Below are 15,695 nucleotides of genomic sequence, written 5' to 3' on the forward strand. Positions count from 1 at the left end.
AAAAAAAAGAACAATTACGTGGCATCGAAGAGAAGGTGTAGCAATTGTCATTATCCATTAATAAAATTGAACACTAACCTGTTCCTTCGTTGTTTTGATGATTCATAAGTGAGAAAGGGATGGATCTATGGAACAGAGCTCGAAGCTTTGTAGAAGAAACAGCGAAAGGAGTTAATAAACAATCTCAACACCTTTCATTTGCCACTTCCAAATTCACCGATATCATCGCTGAGACCAAAGAAATCGCATCACAAGCTTCTAATCAGATCAAGTACTTCGCTGAAACTGTTACCGTTAATCCCAATCAAAACAATTCTCAATACGAAGATGAAATTCTCGATCTCGAGATTTTTGGAATCACAGAGGAGTTGAGAGAGTTTGTCAAAGGGATTACCGTCATCACCTTCCGCGATTTCCCTATTCAAGGTTAGGGTTAGCTCCTCTTATCTCATGCAATTTTTACTGAGCCCAATATTCGTATTGGATAACAAAGCTAACACATTTTACACACATTCATATTTAACGCATGTTAAATTGTTTATAACATGTGTGCATTAGTTTGTTAGCTGACAGCTAAGTTTGTTACCTATTCATATATTATAAATAAGGCTTCTCATGCCTTATCAATATTGAGAATTCATAATATTCCTTTTTGCGCTTTCGGAATATTTTAGCAATAATTTCAATTCAATTCATGATCAATTTATTTATCATTTTATTTCTTATTTAATAATATCGTTGATGGAAAGTAATACCGGGTGAAGATATATGCAACCCAACCAATAGTTAATGTTGTATATTCCAAAGTGCAAATGAGTAAGTTTTATTTTGTACCTTATTTTCGATGATTTTCACTGCAAAATTCTCAGCATTCTACCTTCCACTTCCTCAACCAAGCAAATTGCATCAACTTCATTAGTCACTACTCACTAGTCACTACTAATACTACGAAGTTTATGTGCTTTATTATTCTATTGGTACTTCCCTTTTTTCTTCATATGTGAAGATTATCTTCATTTTGGTCCCATTTGCAGATGATACGGAGTTATCTGATGTTCCTGCAGTTTCAAATGTTAGACAGGATCTAACCGAGTGGCAGCAAAAACATGCATGTCTTGTTCTTTCTACCGTCAAGGTACGATTTCCACCCCAAATAACTCGAAAGGATATACATCAATCAAAGTATAAGGATATTCCACAAATAACTACAAACTGTACAGATGAACATTTTATGTATCTCTAACCAATGGAATGGAAGTGCCTAATATTTCTTTACTTGAAAAGAAAGTAAATCTGGTGAATTGTTCAACCTGGATACTTGGTAAAAATGGAGCTGATATTTAAGGTCTACTAGTTAACTAGTATCATGGAGTGATGGCTGTGAATCTGATTTTTTTTTAAATACTCTAATAAGTTATAGTGTGCCTTTGTGTGTGATTTTATCGTGTAATGAATTATTTATGTCTCTTACTATCAGTATTTGTTATTAAAGGAGGCTTTGTGTGTGTATGTGAGAAAGAGAGATAGCTTGAGGGGTCAAATTCACTGCTGGTTTTTATGTTAATCTAGCATGGAAAAAATAAGGTCCGTCATCTTGGTGTACGGGTTGGTTCGTGCATGCATGTTATTTTGTCTCGTTTGCCGATTTCTTTTTTTCTCCTAATTCGTATTTGAACTCATTATTCAGCCTTTTCTATGTTATAGGAAATTTCAAAATTAAGGTATGAGCTGTGTCCACGTGTCATGAAGGAGAGGAAGTTTTGGAGAATATACTTTATACTTCTGAATAATCATATTGCGCCGTAAGTAATTGAATATGTTCTCGAGTATTTTGGTTTTCACATTTAAATAATTTTAGACTTGCCTCAACCTAGATCAATTTGGTACATGATTATGTAGTACAATAATACATTATCATGTATGCTATGAATATTTATTATTATTTCTTGTTACTCATCATGTGAAACTTAAAATTCTACCCAAAAAAGTGAAACTTAAATTCTACCCAAAAAAGTGAAACTTAAAAATACATGTAATATGCTGTCTTCTGTAATGGTAAATTGCACTTATTGTAGGCATTTAAATTATATAACTTGTTAGTTAGAAATTATAATATAGAAGTGCATATATTGTTCACTAGCCTGGAAAAAACCTCTTCGTTTGCAAGGATAAGGTTGCATATATCTACTCGAGCATTGAGCCATCCTTTTATATATTGTCTGCTAGATTCTCAAAGTATGTTAAAAAGTCATTTTCATCCTCATGACATGAAATTCCCACAATAAGAGATTGAAGGAACTTTAATAAGGTAATATGTACATGGAATGTTTTTGAAATATAGTTTGGATTGTTAACTAAGAGCTCATATAAGCAGCTGGATGCTATTATCAACTTATTGATGGCGGTCGCATTGTTCAAAATAACAACTATGTTGTGTGGTCTAATCTAAAAATTTAGTTGGATGTGCATATAATATAAATTAAAATTGTTTTAGCAGTGTATTAGTCCACTCCTTTAATGAATCAGCATGTGTAAAAAACTATCATGTTAGTTATCATAAAAAACGAAAATTCACATCAGTTTTTCTTGTAATGTGTTATATATGCAAGGTATTTCTAGAAATTCCCTTATCCTGCCATGCTTTCACCTAGGTTATAGTTACACTGTTTTGTGACGTTTGATAAACTGTTGTATCTCATGATTTGTTTTAGCTATGAGAATCAATACATAGAAGATGCTAAACTAAAATCATCTGAACAAGTAAAGGATCATGAAGTGACGGAACCATCAAAAGTTGAATTGACCTCTAATCAAGAAGAGGTTCTGAAAGTGAAAAAAGAGACCAAAACTTCAACTTCATCAACTGAGCAAGACCTTGATGTATTTCTTCTGGGAGATACCGGAGACAGTGACAATGACAATGCCCCAGGTACACCTTATCAATTTTATCCATTAAAATCTAGAGTTAAATATCTATGCATTGTTAGTGTTAAGTTTTTTACAAGGTCAACATATCATCCAACATTCATTTGTATTACTTTTATTTAAGAGTCAATGATGATCAACACGTGATTGGTGAATGTTGGACTGACCATATAAAAAACTCTTACATCGTCAGTGCATATATATTAAACTCTAAAATCTGTTGTTTATTTGTGAAAAATATAATGGTGTAATGCTGATTAGTTCAGTGAAAACCATTTATATATAATATCCACACACAAAAAGTAATCGCGAAAGTGGAAGGCAGAGAGTTGTACCATGCAATTCATCTATTGCATCTTTTGGTCTGTAGGGGTTTCCTGATTTAATCTTCATTTATAAGTTTTAAGAGAATGAGATGGTATGGAATGAGAAGGGGAAGGATGCCTCAAATAGAAATTGTTCCCCATGTTTTTATGATGAATGAGAGGAGAAAGAGGAAGGTACTTTTGTATATATCAGAGATGAAAAAAAGAAGCCTACCCCGGGTAGGTAAATGTATAATTTCAATAACCCATTAGTTTTTTAAAAGTAAACTAAGGTTGTGGGTGAAGAATTAAATGAGAAGTTTTTTAATATTACAGCAAAGTTCTTTTCATTTCATTACCCCCGAATTTGGAGGGGGAATGGTTCCTCTCACTTTTCCTTCCTCTTCATAATTTTTTTAACTCCCAAAGAAGTGGAATCCCTTTCATGTTTTCCCATTCCACCCTCTGTTAGCCCCTATCTAGGCCACTAAGCCAACTCTTAGTCTGGACGGCAGTGAACTCTTGCCTCAATCATTTCAGCTATTTTTCTTGATAGAACTCAAGTATTGAGGGATTTGTTCTATCCATGAGTTAATCTAGCTAATGGGTTCTCCATTTTTTCCTTCATGATGTCCTATTTGTTACTCTAACTGCCATGTTTCCAGAACCGAGAGTTTACTGGTTACCCATTTATTAGTTATTATGCTCCTCCGTGGATATTATTTGGAATATAGAATAATATGTGCTCTTGGTGATTCATGTCTTCATGGTTGAATTTGAGTCTTGATGAGCGTTTATATTTGCCAACAACCTCTGGTCTTTCAGATGATGGCGATGGAGACTTTGATGATGATTTGGACAAACTGATTGATAGTTCGGTAAGCACAATTAGTTAGTAGTTAAGATCTTATTTTTTCGTTTCTATTTATTTCTTCCCTTATTTTTCTCTCTTTTAATAAGCTTATCCTCTGTTTTTTCCCTTCCTTTCCTTTAACTTACACAATGCTTATCCAGGCTTGACAATACCTTAGTTATATCCCACACATATGGCATATCCAGCCAGAACAATTTGCATTTTAAGAATGTGAGAATAATGAATTTTGATCACACAACCGTACATAGTCGCATGACCACTCAACATCACATTCATTAATCTTCTAATTTTGGCTATTCAAAAAAATTCAAATGGTCAAGATTCATTGTTCGCATTTCTCTCCATAGCAAAGTATATTCAGCTGAGTAGCTCTGTATATGTATAACAAAGAAGTAGGAGAAAACAAATGTTGTAAGGTAAAAGACATTAGTATTCACCTGTGTTGGAATATGGAAATAAGAGGTGCTTACTATCACTATTCACTAATATAGCAAATGACTTATTGATAAAGGGTTTGGTAAAAACATAAAAGGTAAAGCAATTTTGTTTCTTCATCCATTGTCAACTTGTCATTGAAATTTGTTGGTTGCTGGTATTTATATTACTAACTCTTTTTTTTTAAATTTAAACTTGGTTGAATGTACAGGATGATGAGAAAGGGAAATCATAGATGTTCTAAATTATTGGCTTACCTTGAGGGAATGTTTCTAACATGTCTTCCAATATTCATGATGAAATGTGAGTTATTTTATTCTTCCAACCCTTTTGCCCCCTTCTTCTATCATGCATTAGTAGTTTCCCAATGTCAGGGGTGAAGGTGGTTGTAAAGATGGGTAATGGGTTGTGATTGTAAAGAATGTTAGATTATTTGGTGAGTAATTTTATTTAGATTTGAACTACACCTTTCTTTTCTTTGTATATAAAATACATATTAAATGTACCCAAATGAAAAGGAGAAAGGATAAGATATTGATTAGTGTCCAATAGTTTCTTAAAGTATATCTCATTCTTACTTGAGTAACTGGGAATCCAAAAAGAAAGGAAAAAGTGAAGATTAACTTGGAAGTAGCACTGACAATCTGGAACACTTTGTTAAATCAAGGCATAGATATGTCCACTAAGGAAAAGGGCATGAACTATGTCATATTTGTCCTAAATATAGACAGGGTGAGTTTGTGGACCATTTACTATAAAATATTAATAAAATCACATAAAATTAAACAAAATTAAAAAATAATTTCATGTTATTATCATATTTTTAACATTGTACATAACAATACACAAGTCCAAATAATTTAAGAGGATATATTCTTCAAGTCTAATGTAAAGTTAAAATTAACACTTAATAATTAAGAACATAACAGCAAGAGACCCACCCCACATTGTGAAACGGACATTTTACTTGTGGATTTTGGATCCATGAATAGATTTTTTATACTTTGTCTATTCAGAAACTGTGAGCTGATTCCATGGTGTTATCGCAAATTGCCAAGGTAATCAAACTTGATACCAATTTATATGCATCATTCTGTTCTCTTTCTATTATTTGTAATCCGGTTTATGTAGTTTGCCACTTGCCACTGAAAATAAAGAAATGTTGATGCATATCATGATAAATGTTAAGGATGTGTCAGCAATGTGCTAAGGACATTGTATGAGAAATATAAATTTGAGTAACTTAATTTTAGAAGTCTAAGAATACTTCCCAATATGTTAAATGCATGATTTTCCAACGCAATACTTTGTCGTTTGTTTTAACTAATGTTATTAAGATACTCGCTAATTGAAGTAAGCACGCTAAGAAATCATTATGGAATTCCAGTGTCTTTTGTTGACTTGCTCTTCCTTGTAACTAAGTTTCTTTCTATTAATTAATCAAAGAATGAACCAACAAGGGTCAAATGCACTCATACCCAGGATAAACTTTTAGGGAGATAATCAAAGTTTAAACTCTGCAAATATTTCTTTAGGCTCGGAGTGGGGTTTTGGATCGGAAGGAAAGGGATGACTTTAAAAATAGCTAAATGTTTTTAGTAATATTTTATAATCATACATTATTATCAATTTTTCATTGTTAATTACATTTTTAAATGAAAAATAAAAAATTCTTACATTATCATTAGTTTACTCTCATTATCTAAATTTCACACTCTCAAACAAGGGGAAAATTTCCTTTATTTTCCTTTCTCTTCCTCCCATTCCTAACCCCTTAATACATCTCATTCTCTTTTTCTGTAACTCTCAAACAAAGCTTTAAACGCTTTCCAATTTCAACTGTTACATAGTAGCATGCCTATAAAAGCAATTTTTGTGAGAAGAGTGAAGAATTTAGAAAGGTATCCCTCAGCTTTCGGTAAGGAACTTATCTCTTTTGGTGTATGTGACTATATTGTTCCTCGGAATCAAAATTTTGACTTTAAGGATCCAGTGGAACCTTACACCACTAGACCAACACTTTCTTAGTGATTGTTACATAGTTTGAAATCAATAGTTGTGATCCCATTTTTTCACCATTAATTTAAATAATTCCATTTCATTTTTAATTATTAGTACATTATCAATAATAATGATTTGATTTAGTGTGTTTTATTATGTATTATATAATAATTTCTCTAGATGTAGATAAGTTTGATCGAACCATTGTTCAGTTTCCATTATTGTAATGGAAGCTGCCATTATTATAATTTCCTAGTTCTATTTCCTATTTTACTGTTCTAACAAGCTTTTATTAGTGCTGTCCAATAAGAAAAAAATGCTTTCAAGTTTTTAACTTACAATTAAACATAAAATTCGCCCTCATTCCTTTATCAATCTAGTATTTATAAAAAATATTTTAATCATAATTCTCAATGTTCAAGACAATGTTAATAGTTTTTTATTAATTATAATCTTACTTTTATTGTTGTGTAAAAATATTAATTATGGTATAAAGTTGAGAGAATGATGAGAAGAGTATAACAAAACATAATAAGAGTTCAACAATTAATTTAATTTGTGGAAAAAATGTAAGATAACATTCCACAATGGTGCTTTTATGGCTGGGAGAAGCATTTCTAAATTCAACTAACATTCATGTTTTAGAGCTTTGTTTGTTTCCCTTTTTTCAGTGTCTATATGGAACTTTTCCTGGCTATGTTTTCTGAAGTCTGGACCATAGCAAAGTTTTATATGATTGCATTTTTACTTTACTTCATTATATATATAAGTCATTAGTATGTCCCATAATCCCTTATAGTCCACCTTGAATGGGAAAAAAAGTGTCCTTTCCTTCCCCTCCCTCATGATCCCAGTTTTAATCATTTTTATGATTTCTTTTGTTGTTTTTTATGATGGTAAGCCTCATAAAGATTCTAATTACAAACAGGTAGCATTTTTCTTATGTGTATTTGTTAATGTTTTGTTTCTTTTGTAGCCATGCAATAATATGTTAGGAGTCTCATATTGCATAGAATAACAAACTCAATGTGGTACTTAAATCATGATATTCTCACAACGAATAGACTATCTTTTGGGTTTGACCCTCCTCACGTGCTTACGTCCTAAGAGTTTGTGTCTTTCGTTGAGAGTTGTGTCACGGAAAAGACTACCTCTGAACTGGATTAAGGTACATTATCGAACACTGAGAGATGAGTGAAGTCGCTAAAAGAAAAAACTATCATCGGGTCAGTGTTGATAGAGTGAAAGTTGCTATGGACATCAGCCCTTAAAAGGGGATGACAATGTTAGGAGTCCCACATTGAATAGAATAACAAACTCAATGTGATACTTAAACCATAAATTCTCTCACCTAATAGACTAATATGTTGGATTAAACTCTTGGCATGTGCTTTAAGTCCTAAAATAATATCACACGACTCATTATTTTTCTTCTTCTTTTGTGCCCCAACACACCCACATTTGTTTTGCAACAAATCTGAAACCAGCTAAAATTTCCATGTTTTTATTTACTACTCAAGGGTGATGATAATTTGGAACATATATATATGTGGGTGCATGCTTTTACCTTCTCTTCATTTTTGTTTTCATTTCTATCTTTTTTTATTGAATTATATGCTTATAGCTGTGTCAATCATGTTATCACCTAATTACAATCGAATGAATGATGCTACAACTTTTTATTTTTGGTAACTTTATCTCACATCTCCTTTTTTTCACTTTTCCTTCAAAGCATAGACGAGAAACACGTTTAATTGTCTTCATATAAGATAAGATTATTTAGGTAAAGAGTCATTTTCCATTAACCAAAACATATGCTATATTTTTTACTTACCATAATTCCATGGCTCTACCTTTTTTATTTTTTATTTTGAGAAACAATCACGTAAGGGTCATGTCAATCCCATATCTCATAAATTCATGACTTTCTCGTTATAGTTTCTACTTCTTTTTTCTCTCTTGTTGTCTTTAAGTGTGAAACCATATGACACAAGGAACAAAAGTAAACTTCACGTAACTAGAATAAAAAAGAAAGATATAAATAAATATTGGTTTGGCTTATAATTGTTTTCCTAGTGAGTATTGATAGAAGGTAAGTTTCACATTGCCTACTCATCATCTCCGGGAATAGTTTAAATTTTTTTTGGATTACTCCTTTCATTGTCAATTGGTTTTGAGATAAAACCTTAACATGATATCAAAATCAGAACTCAACTTCTTTCTGATTTTCATGAGTCAAAATAGCTAATTGGTCTTGAGATGAAACTTTACGTTCTATCTAATACCATTCCTTTCTTTCCCTTTCATGGTAAACGTGCAAGGAACTTACCTATATTTTAACCATTGTTTACAAGTTAAATGAAGCTTAACGGTTTTGGTTACTTAAACTATCAACTCCATTTTTACTTTTCTTCTTTTAACAGTGTATCCATTAGTTTAAATGGTAAACTATTTACTAACCCAATGGATCAATGAGTGAAGTGCCTATATATTTTATTATTAGGATTCAAGTGTGAGTAATAGTGGGTAAAATAAGTTTCACGTGGATAAATATTTGGTAAGTTTTAAAGTGCATACAAGTAATAAGACATATACATAATGCTTGAAGATTTTAGGTCAAGAAATAAGATTTTAGGTCAAGAAATAATATTGAATTCATTTACAAGTTTCTTCACTTAAACTGATTAGTTAAATATATATATGAAAAATTTTAATTCCTCAAAAGTCAAAACTATACTCCTACAAAGTATTAAATAACATTGAATGGGTAGGCCAAATAAGGTTTTAACTTTAAATCGTATTTTAAAATATAATTAAATATAATAAAAAAGAATTTATTTCTATATTGACAATCTAATTTTTTTTATATTGTCATTAAATTATTATTAATAATTGAATTTTGTAAATAAAAGTATGCAAACTTTAGTACTTTACAGTTTACACTAACAATAAAGACGTTTTGATATATTTTCTAAAATTACTTTATTGATTTAGCTTATTAAATTACGAGATGTGAAATATAAATACTTCAATTCAAACCTTTAAAAGTATGTCATTGTCCATTCGCATTTCCTTCTTGGTGTGTGAAACACTGAAACGTGCAAATAAAAACAACATTTAATTAAAGATATGGAGGAATGTAATGTAACTAACATATATGAATATATTTTTATAAAAGTTTAATTTATCGTGGATAGGACTCGAACTCACAACCCATTCAGTTAATCATTTTTCTTCTTGACGATCAAACCACTTTGTAACTTCATTGTCTATTTTATTTTTTAATTTTGTTAATTTTTTTTTTAAACTTATAATATCTTTCACTTCATTTCTTAAATCATTTTCATCATTGATAGGATCATGTTATTAAATTGTAAAGAAAGGACTATGCATGTTTCTTTCATGAAAGAAAAGAAATCATATTCAGTGTACAACGATCTAAATTATGAAAAACGAAAGTGTGTGAATGCGTATAAATTAAAGATGGGAAGATATTTCACGCAAATTGCAGTTGAAATGGCACAACATGAAAGCTAAGGAAAAGAGCAAAAACATTACCATTTTCGAAAGAAAAAAAACATCTCATGCTAATTTGATTACCTTTACTATTCATAATAAGACTTTAATTGAAATAATTTCTCATATTTCTCAAATGTAGTGATAATAATTTTTTTAATTAATTTCCTTAATATATATAAAATCATTTTAGAATAAATAAAATGACAGAAAAACTTGCATGAAAACTAATACAACACATCACATTTGAATACAAGTATATTTTATATTGTTTGATACTATTATTTATGACTAAATTTTAATTAGAACTAAATTTTTAACGTGTTGACAATGTTTTATTGTTAGTCTCTACATACATAGTCTTTCTGAAAGAGGAGGTGGCGTATGATTGAAATGGGACCCAACAAATAATGTCGTTTAAGATTAGTATGATAGATGAGCCACCGTTGATGTGGTCCGAGAACCACCGTATAGACAGTAATGCAGAATTGACACTGTCCTCCAAAATCCAGAAATGTTAGGAGAGGTGTCATAAATATGAAAAAAGTATTTATCTTTTCGCCACCCGCTATAGTGTACCCAAAATTTCGTTAATTTCTCTTTCTTTCTTATTTGGTGCAAGCAAATTGCATGTACAAAATTAAGGAGTCTATATACGTTTGGGATAGTAATAATTCAGATAAGAGAAGAAAGAAAAAATACCCAAAAAAAGAAACAAAATATCCCTAGATAAAAATAAGGTAAGAGGCTTCTTAATCAACCATTTGACTACTAACATGATGCTGATCATATTTATATTTAAGAATGTTCATTGTTCAAAAAAATTACCCAACTTTTTAATGGCATTTACTTCCTTTATTCTTGTTTATTTAGAAGTTTTTTATCCGAAAAAAAATATAAACAATATTAAACATTACATATCAAATATATCCCTAATATTTTACTATAATACTTAATAGTACATATCAATCATTTTTATCAATTTTTAATGTTTATATGAATTATAATTGACTTACAAACAAGGATAAATATTGTAAATTTGTAATTAGTTTTGCACGTCATAACTAATAGGTTTCCTATGTAATAAACTTTCTTAATTATAAAGGAATACTTAATATTGATGTAGTCGTATAAAATCTTATTAAATTTCTAAAAAGAATCAAAATATCAAATATTTAATTAATAAATGTAATATTTATTGAGAGAAACATCTACTATTTATAGTTATTTGTGATCCTTAGGTAGAAATCACTAATAAGTAGCTATTCAAACAAATCCATTAACTGAATCTAATAGGCTTAAAAAGAAAATACCCTAAATGTTAAACCAAAAATGCTTGACTCATATCATTTGGGGAGAAAATCACGCGATATAATGTCGGCGCGATCTATACACCAAATAAAACGTAAGACGCAAATCACCAATCAGCTACGACATCGTGCCGCTAATTTCAAAAGCATACAATCATCAAATTCCACGTGTCAATCTCCAACAAAGGACACGTACATAAATGAATTCTAGTGGGGCCCATGATACGATAAATGCAAACGGCTTTATATGGCCCGAGAAAACCAAACCCGGTTCGACAAAACCCGGTCCGGTTCGGTTTGATAGTTAATTCGTTCCTTAGTTTTTGGCATCTAAACCGAACCGAACGGCCATGTGTAACTCCGAATGTCCCTTATGAGTTGTGCGTTTTATTCTCTCTTTCTCTTTCTTCTCTGTCATAACACGCACAGCACCTATATTAATAATTGTGCTCGCGCTTTTCTTTACTCGCCGGTTGTTTCAAACGCCACGCTCCGGCCATTTTTCTGAACATTCTTTACCCTTTCTTTCAACCCTTTTGTCCCATAAATTGAAAGATCTTATCTTTTTTTGTTTTTTTCTGTTGGGGTTTCTATTTTTTGGATATAAACCATTGTGCTTCTCTCGGGTCCCTGTGAAAAAGGCATTGTTTTGTGTGAGATGTGCAAGGTGAATAAAAAGAGAAGCGAAAGCAATAATAAAAAGTGTAACTTGAAGGAGTTGGGTTTGATGGGTTTGAAGAGGGTAGGGTTAGGGGTAGAGGGTAAAGTTGAGAAGTTGAAGAATAGCATTGGTATTAGAATAGGTATGGGTGGTTCATCTTCTTCATCTTCTTCTTCTTCTTCAAGGTCTCAGATGAAGCTGTGGATGATACGCGCCACCACATCGATAATGCTATGGACTTGTATTGTTCAATTAACGGCATTGGGAGACATGTGGGGTCCTAGAGTATTGAAGGGATGGCCTTCTTGTTTTACTCATGATTCTGCCATTGCTGTTCTTGATTCTAGTTTTCCAACTCCACCTCATGTTTTTCTTCCCCCCAAAAGTTAGTTTTTTAATACTAATTTTGTTTCAATTATTTGATTTCTTCATGCTTATTTTATTGTATTGTTTTTGACTTATGCAAATCTAATTGTAAACAGGAGTTTATAAAAACAATGGATATCTAATGGTCTCTTGCAATGGAGGACTAAATCAAATGCGAGCTGCGGTAAGTGCTTGACATATGTGTATTATTTTGCATATGGTTTTGCACTTTTGTTTCATCAGATTTTTTGAAATCTCTTATATAATTGTGTACAGATATGTGACATGGTAGCAATTGCAAGATATTTAAATGTCACACTTATAGTCCCTGAATTGGATAAAGCATCCTTTTGGGCTGATCCCAGGTGAGTTACTCTTATTCCATCTTGCTATATATGTTAGCATTCATATGTTGTCAGGGTGGAAGGCTTTCACCCCGTATTTTTTGAACATGATCGAGTCTCGAATCTAAACTGTTTATTGCTTTTATGTATTAGTGAGTTCCAAGACATATTTGATGTGGATCATTTTATCGCATCCTTGAGAGATGAGGTGCGCATATTGAAAGAGTTGCCTCCTAGACTTAAGCTCAGAGTGGAGAATGGGCAACTTTACTCGATGCCGCCTATTAGTTGGTCTGACATATCGTATTATCAGAACCAGGTCAGTTTATTCTATCCTGGATTAAGTCAATACAAGTTACGGAGTTTTAACATGCTTTATCCTAGACAATTATCTGTTTAGTTTGTGCCATGTAAATTGATTATGTTGTTTTCAGTTTCTGCTTTGCTAATTTAAACTGAAGGACATTTATTCTTATAGATTTTGCCCTTGATACAAAAGTACAAAGTTGTCCAATTAAATCGAACCGATGCCCGGCTGGCCAATAACAATCAACCTCTAGAGATTCAGAAGTTACGCTGCCGAGTTAATTTTAGTGCTCTGAGATTTACTCCTGAGATAGAGGAGTTGGGCAGAAAGGTGATCAACCTTCTACGGCAAAATGGTCCATTTCTGGTACTTCATCTGAGGTATGAGATGGACATGTTGGCATTTTCTGGATGTACTCAAGGCTGCAACGGCGAAGAGGTAGAAGAGTTGACAAGGATGAGGTGAGTATTAACTTGCACAATATAGCTCTTCCTTAATTTTCAATTTTTTGAATCAATGTGGAGGTTGAAAAGAGATTTGATATGAATCTCTCTAATTTCAATTTCCCATGCAATTAATTGCAGATATGCTTATCCTTGGTGGAAAGAAAAAATAATTAATTCTGATTTGAAAAGAAAAGATGGTCTATGTCCTTTAACACCCGAGGAGACTGCCCTTACGCTTAAGGCCCTTGACATTGATCGGAACATTCAAATCTACATTGCAGCTGGTGAAATATATGGTGGGCAAAGGAGGATGGCGAGTCTTGCAAAGGATTACCCGAAATTGGTAAAGTTTAAACCTCAAGGCAATATGGCAATTATGATGCTTGTTATTGTTTACTTATTATCGGCTTTGTGCACTTCGTTGAAACAGGTCAGGAAGGAAACATTGTTGGAACCAACTGACCTTCAATTCTTCCAAAACCATTCATCTCAGATGGCAGCATTGGATTATCTTGTCTCATTAGAAAGTGATATCTTTGTTCCCACGTATGACGGAAATATGGCCAAAGTTGTTGAGGGCCATCGCAGGTACTGATATGCTAGTATAAATTGTATGCTTAAATTTCGAAATTAGAAACATTTTTCCAAACTCCATATCAATCTATTTATCCACTTCTGCATATTTTAAAGTCCAAGTACAGTTTTTGTTGTTGATGTGATTCTTATTATTGTCGCTACTTTTGTGCCAAGTGAGATGACTTGTTTCCCTTCAATGCTTTTACAGACATCTTGGGTACAAGAAGACGATTTTATTGGACAGAAAGCAACTAGTGGATTTGATTGATCAGTACAACAATGGAGTACTGAACTGGGACGAGTTCTCTTCGGCAGTGAAGGAAGCTCATGCTGATCGCATGGGTAACCCGACGAAAAGGGTAATAATCCCTGACAGGCCCAAAGAAGAGGACTATTTCTATGCCAACCCAGAGGAGTGTTTAGAACCATCATCATATCTTCCGTTAAGCAGTACGTGAGCAACAAGTTCGTCAAAAGTGGAATTTACTCGCTGCCATCATCTCGGGTGCGCATGGTTTGTTTTTCTACCACAGATACTGAGATAGTTCCACTCAGTTATAGCAAAAGATCACAGTTTTAACAAAGTGGCATTCATGGTGATCCAAAAAGAAATAGAGGGTGTGGTGGAATGGATAGTGAAACAAAGCAAAAAGGGGGAATACTTTATATTATATAATATGCAAATAATCCATTCCATTCCATTCATGTATAGAAGGTACCCTCTCATTATAGGGTAAAAGCAGTTCATAGCTGCATTGTACACAAGAGGGATTCATATACAAATATGGATTACTGCAACTTCAATCCTTGGAAGCTTAATTTATTGGTACTTTCCTCTTTGATATAAGTATATAATTTTTATTTTTTGTCCACTATCTTTTTATTTCATCATTGTGATTTTCTGGATTATGCCCACTATACAATTTGTTTGTTCTTGTAATATTATTGTCCCATAATTTCATATTCTTTTTGTTTATTCAGCAAAGCTAGGTGGGTTGAATTTATTTATTTATTCTCTCCACTTTATATTTTTAGTGATAATGAATGCTATTTAGAATCAATTCTTAATTGATAAAGTCTATCTTATGTTTCAATCCACTAGTCAAAAAACGGTCCATTGGGAATTTTGGTTTATTTCATCATTACATCATCAATGAATGCATTATTTTTTGTAGTTAAAGGAATATGCTTTTAAACAGTCCCTTTCAAAAAGATGGCCGTTGTCAAACACAAAGTAGTTTAACTATTTTAGTAAGAGTCATGGTTGTAGAAATAAATATCACTTATTCTTTTAAAGTGCTAAATTTTATTCATATTCACTTATCTATCTATAAAAATTAAAATATTTGGAATTAAAATATTCACTTATCTATCATTTTTTAAACATAGTGAAATTAATAACTAAAAAGCACTAATTGAAGTCATTTTCATTGCCTAAGGTGATGGCATTATGAAAATCCATAAAATTAGTGCGCTGTATGGTTCACCTTTTTCAGGAGTGGTAGTGGTAACCACATAAGGGAATCTCCTAAAATTTTAGTTCTTAATCACCAAATGTGGCAGACAGATAGTTTCATACACCATTTTGCTAATGAAACTATATAAGAATCCAAGCTGTGGCTGCCAAAT

General features: G+C 32.1%; 2 protein-coding genes across 4 annotated transcripts; both read left to right on the top strand.

The window, feature by feature from the left end:
- On the top strand, positions 45-5,088 carry LOC109353934. 3 transcript variants are annotated; one of them, XR_002108492.1, is made up of 7 exons: positions 49-426; positions 1,035-1,135; positions 1,705-1,802; positions 2,712-2,929; positions 4,056-4,108; positions 4,751-4,844; positions 4,881-5,088. XR_002108492.1 is itself a non-coding variant. In XM_019596296.1 (6 exons), the coding sequence occupies exons 1-6, from the start codon at positions 120-122 to the stop codon at positions 4,772-4,774; spliced, it is 795 nt and encodes a 264-aa protein (XP_019451841.1). In that variant the 5' UTR covers positions 45-119; the 3' UTR covers positions 4,775-5,088. The 3 variants fall into 3 exon arrangements, 2 of the variants coding, with proteins under 2 accessions (XP_019451841.1, XP_019451838.1); XM_019596296.1 differs by having other exon boundaries at positions 45-426; positions 2,712-2,918; positions 4,051-4,108; positions 4,751-5,088; XM_019596293.1 differs by having other exon boundaries at positions 4,751-5,088.
- On the top strand, positions 11,750-15,052 carry LOC109353946 (uncharacterized protein At1g04910-like). The gene is made up of 8 exons (XM_019596302.1): positions 11,750-12,412; positions 12,510-12,577; positions 12,670-12,758; positions 12,891-13,056; positions 13,216-13,505; positions 13,629-13,833; positions 13,921-14,078; positions 14,275-15,052. Exons 1-8 carry the CDS (start codon positions 12,025-12,027, stop codon positions 14,522-14,524), a joined length of 1,614 nt encoding a protein of 537 aa, XP_019451847.1. The 5' UTR covers positions 11,750-12,024; the 3' UTR covers positions 14,525-15,052.

The sequence above is a fragment of the Lupinus angustifolius genome, chromosome LG01 (genome assembly GCF_001865875.1).
Source record: "Lupinus angustifolius cultivar Tanjil chromosome LG01, LupAngTanjil_v1.0, whole genome shotgun sequence".
Taxonomy (NCBI): Eukaryota; Viridiplantae; Streptophyta; class Magnoliopsida; order Fabales; family Fabaceae; genus Lupinus; species Lupinus angustifolius.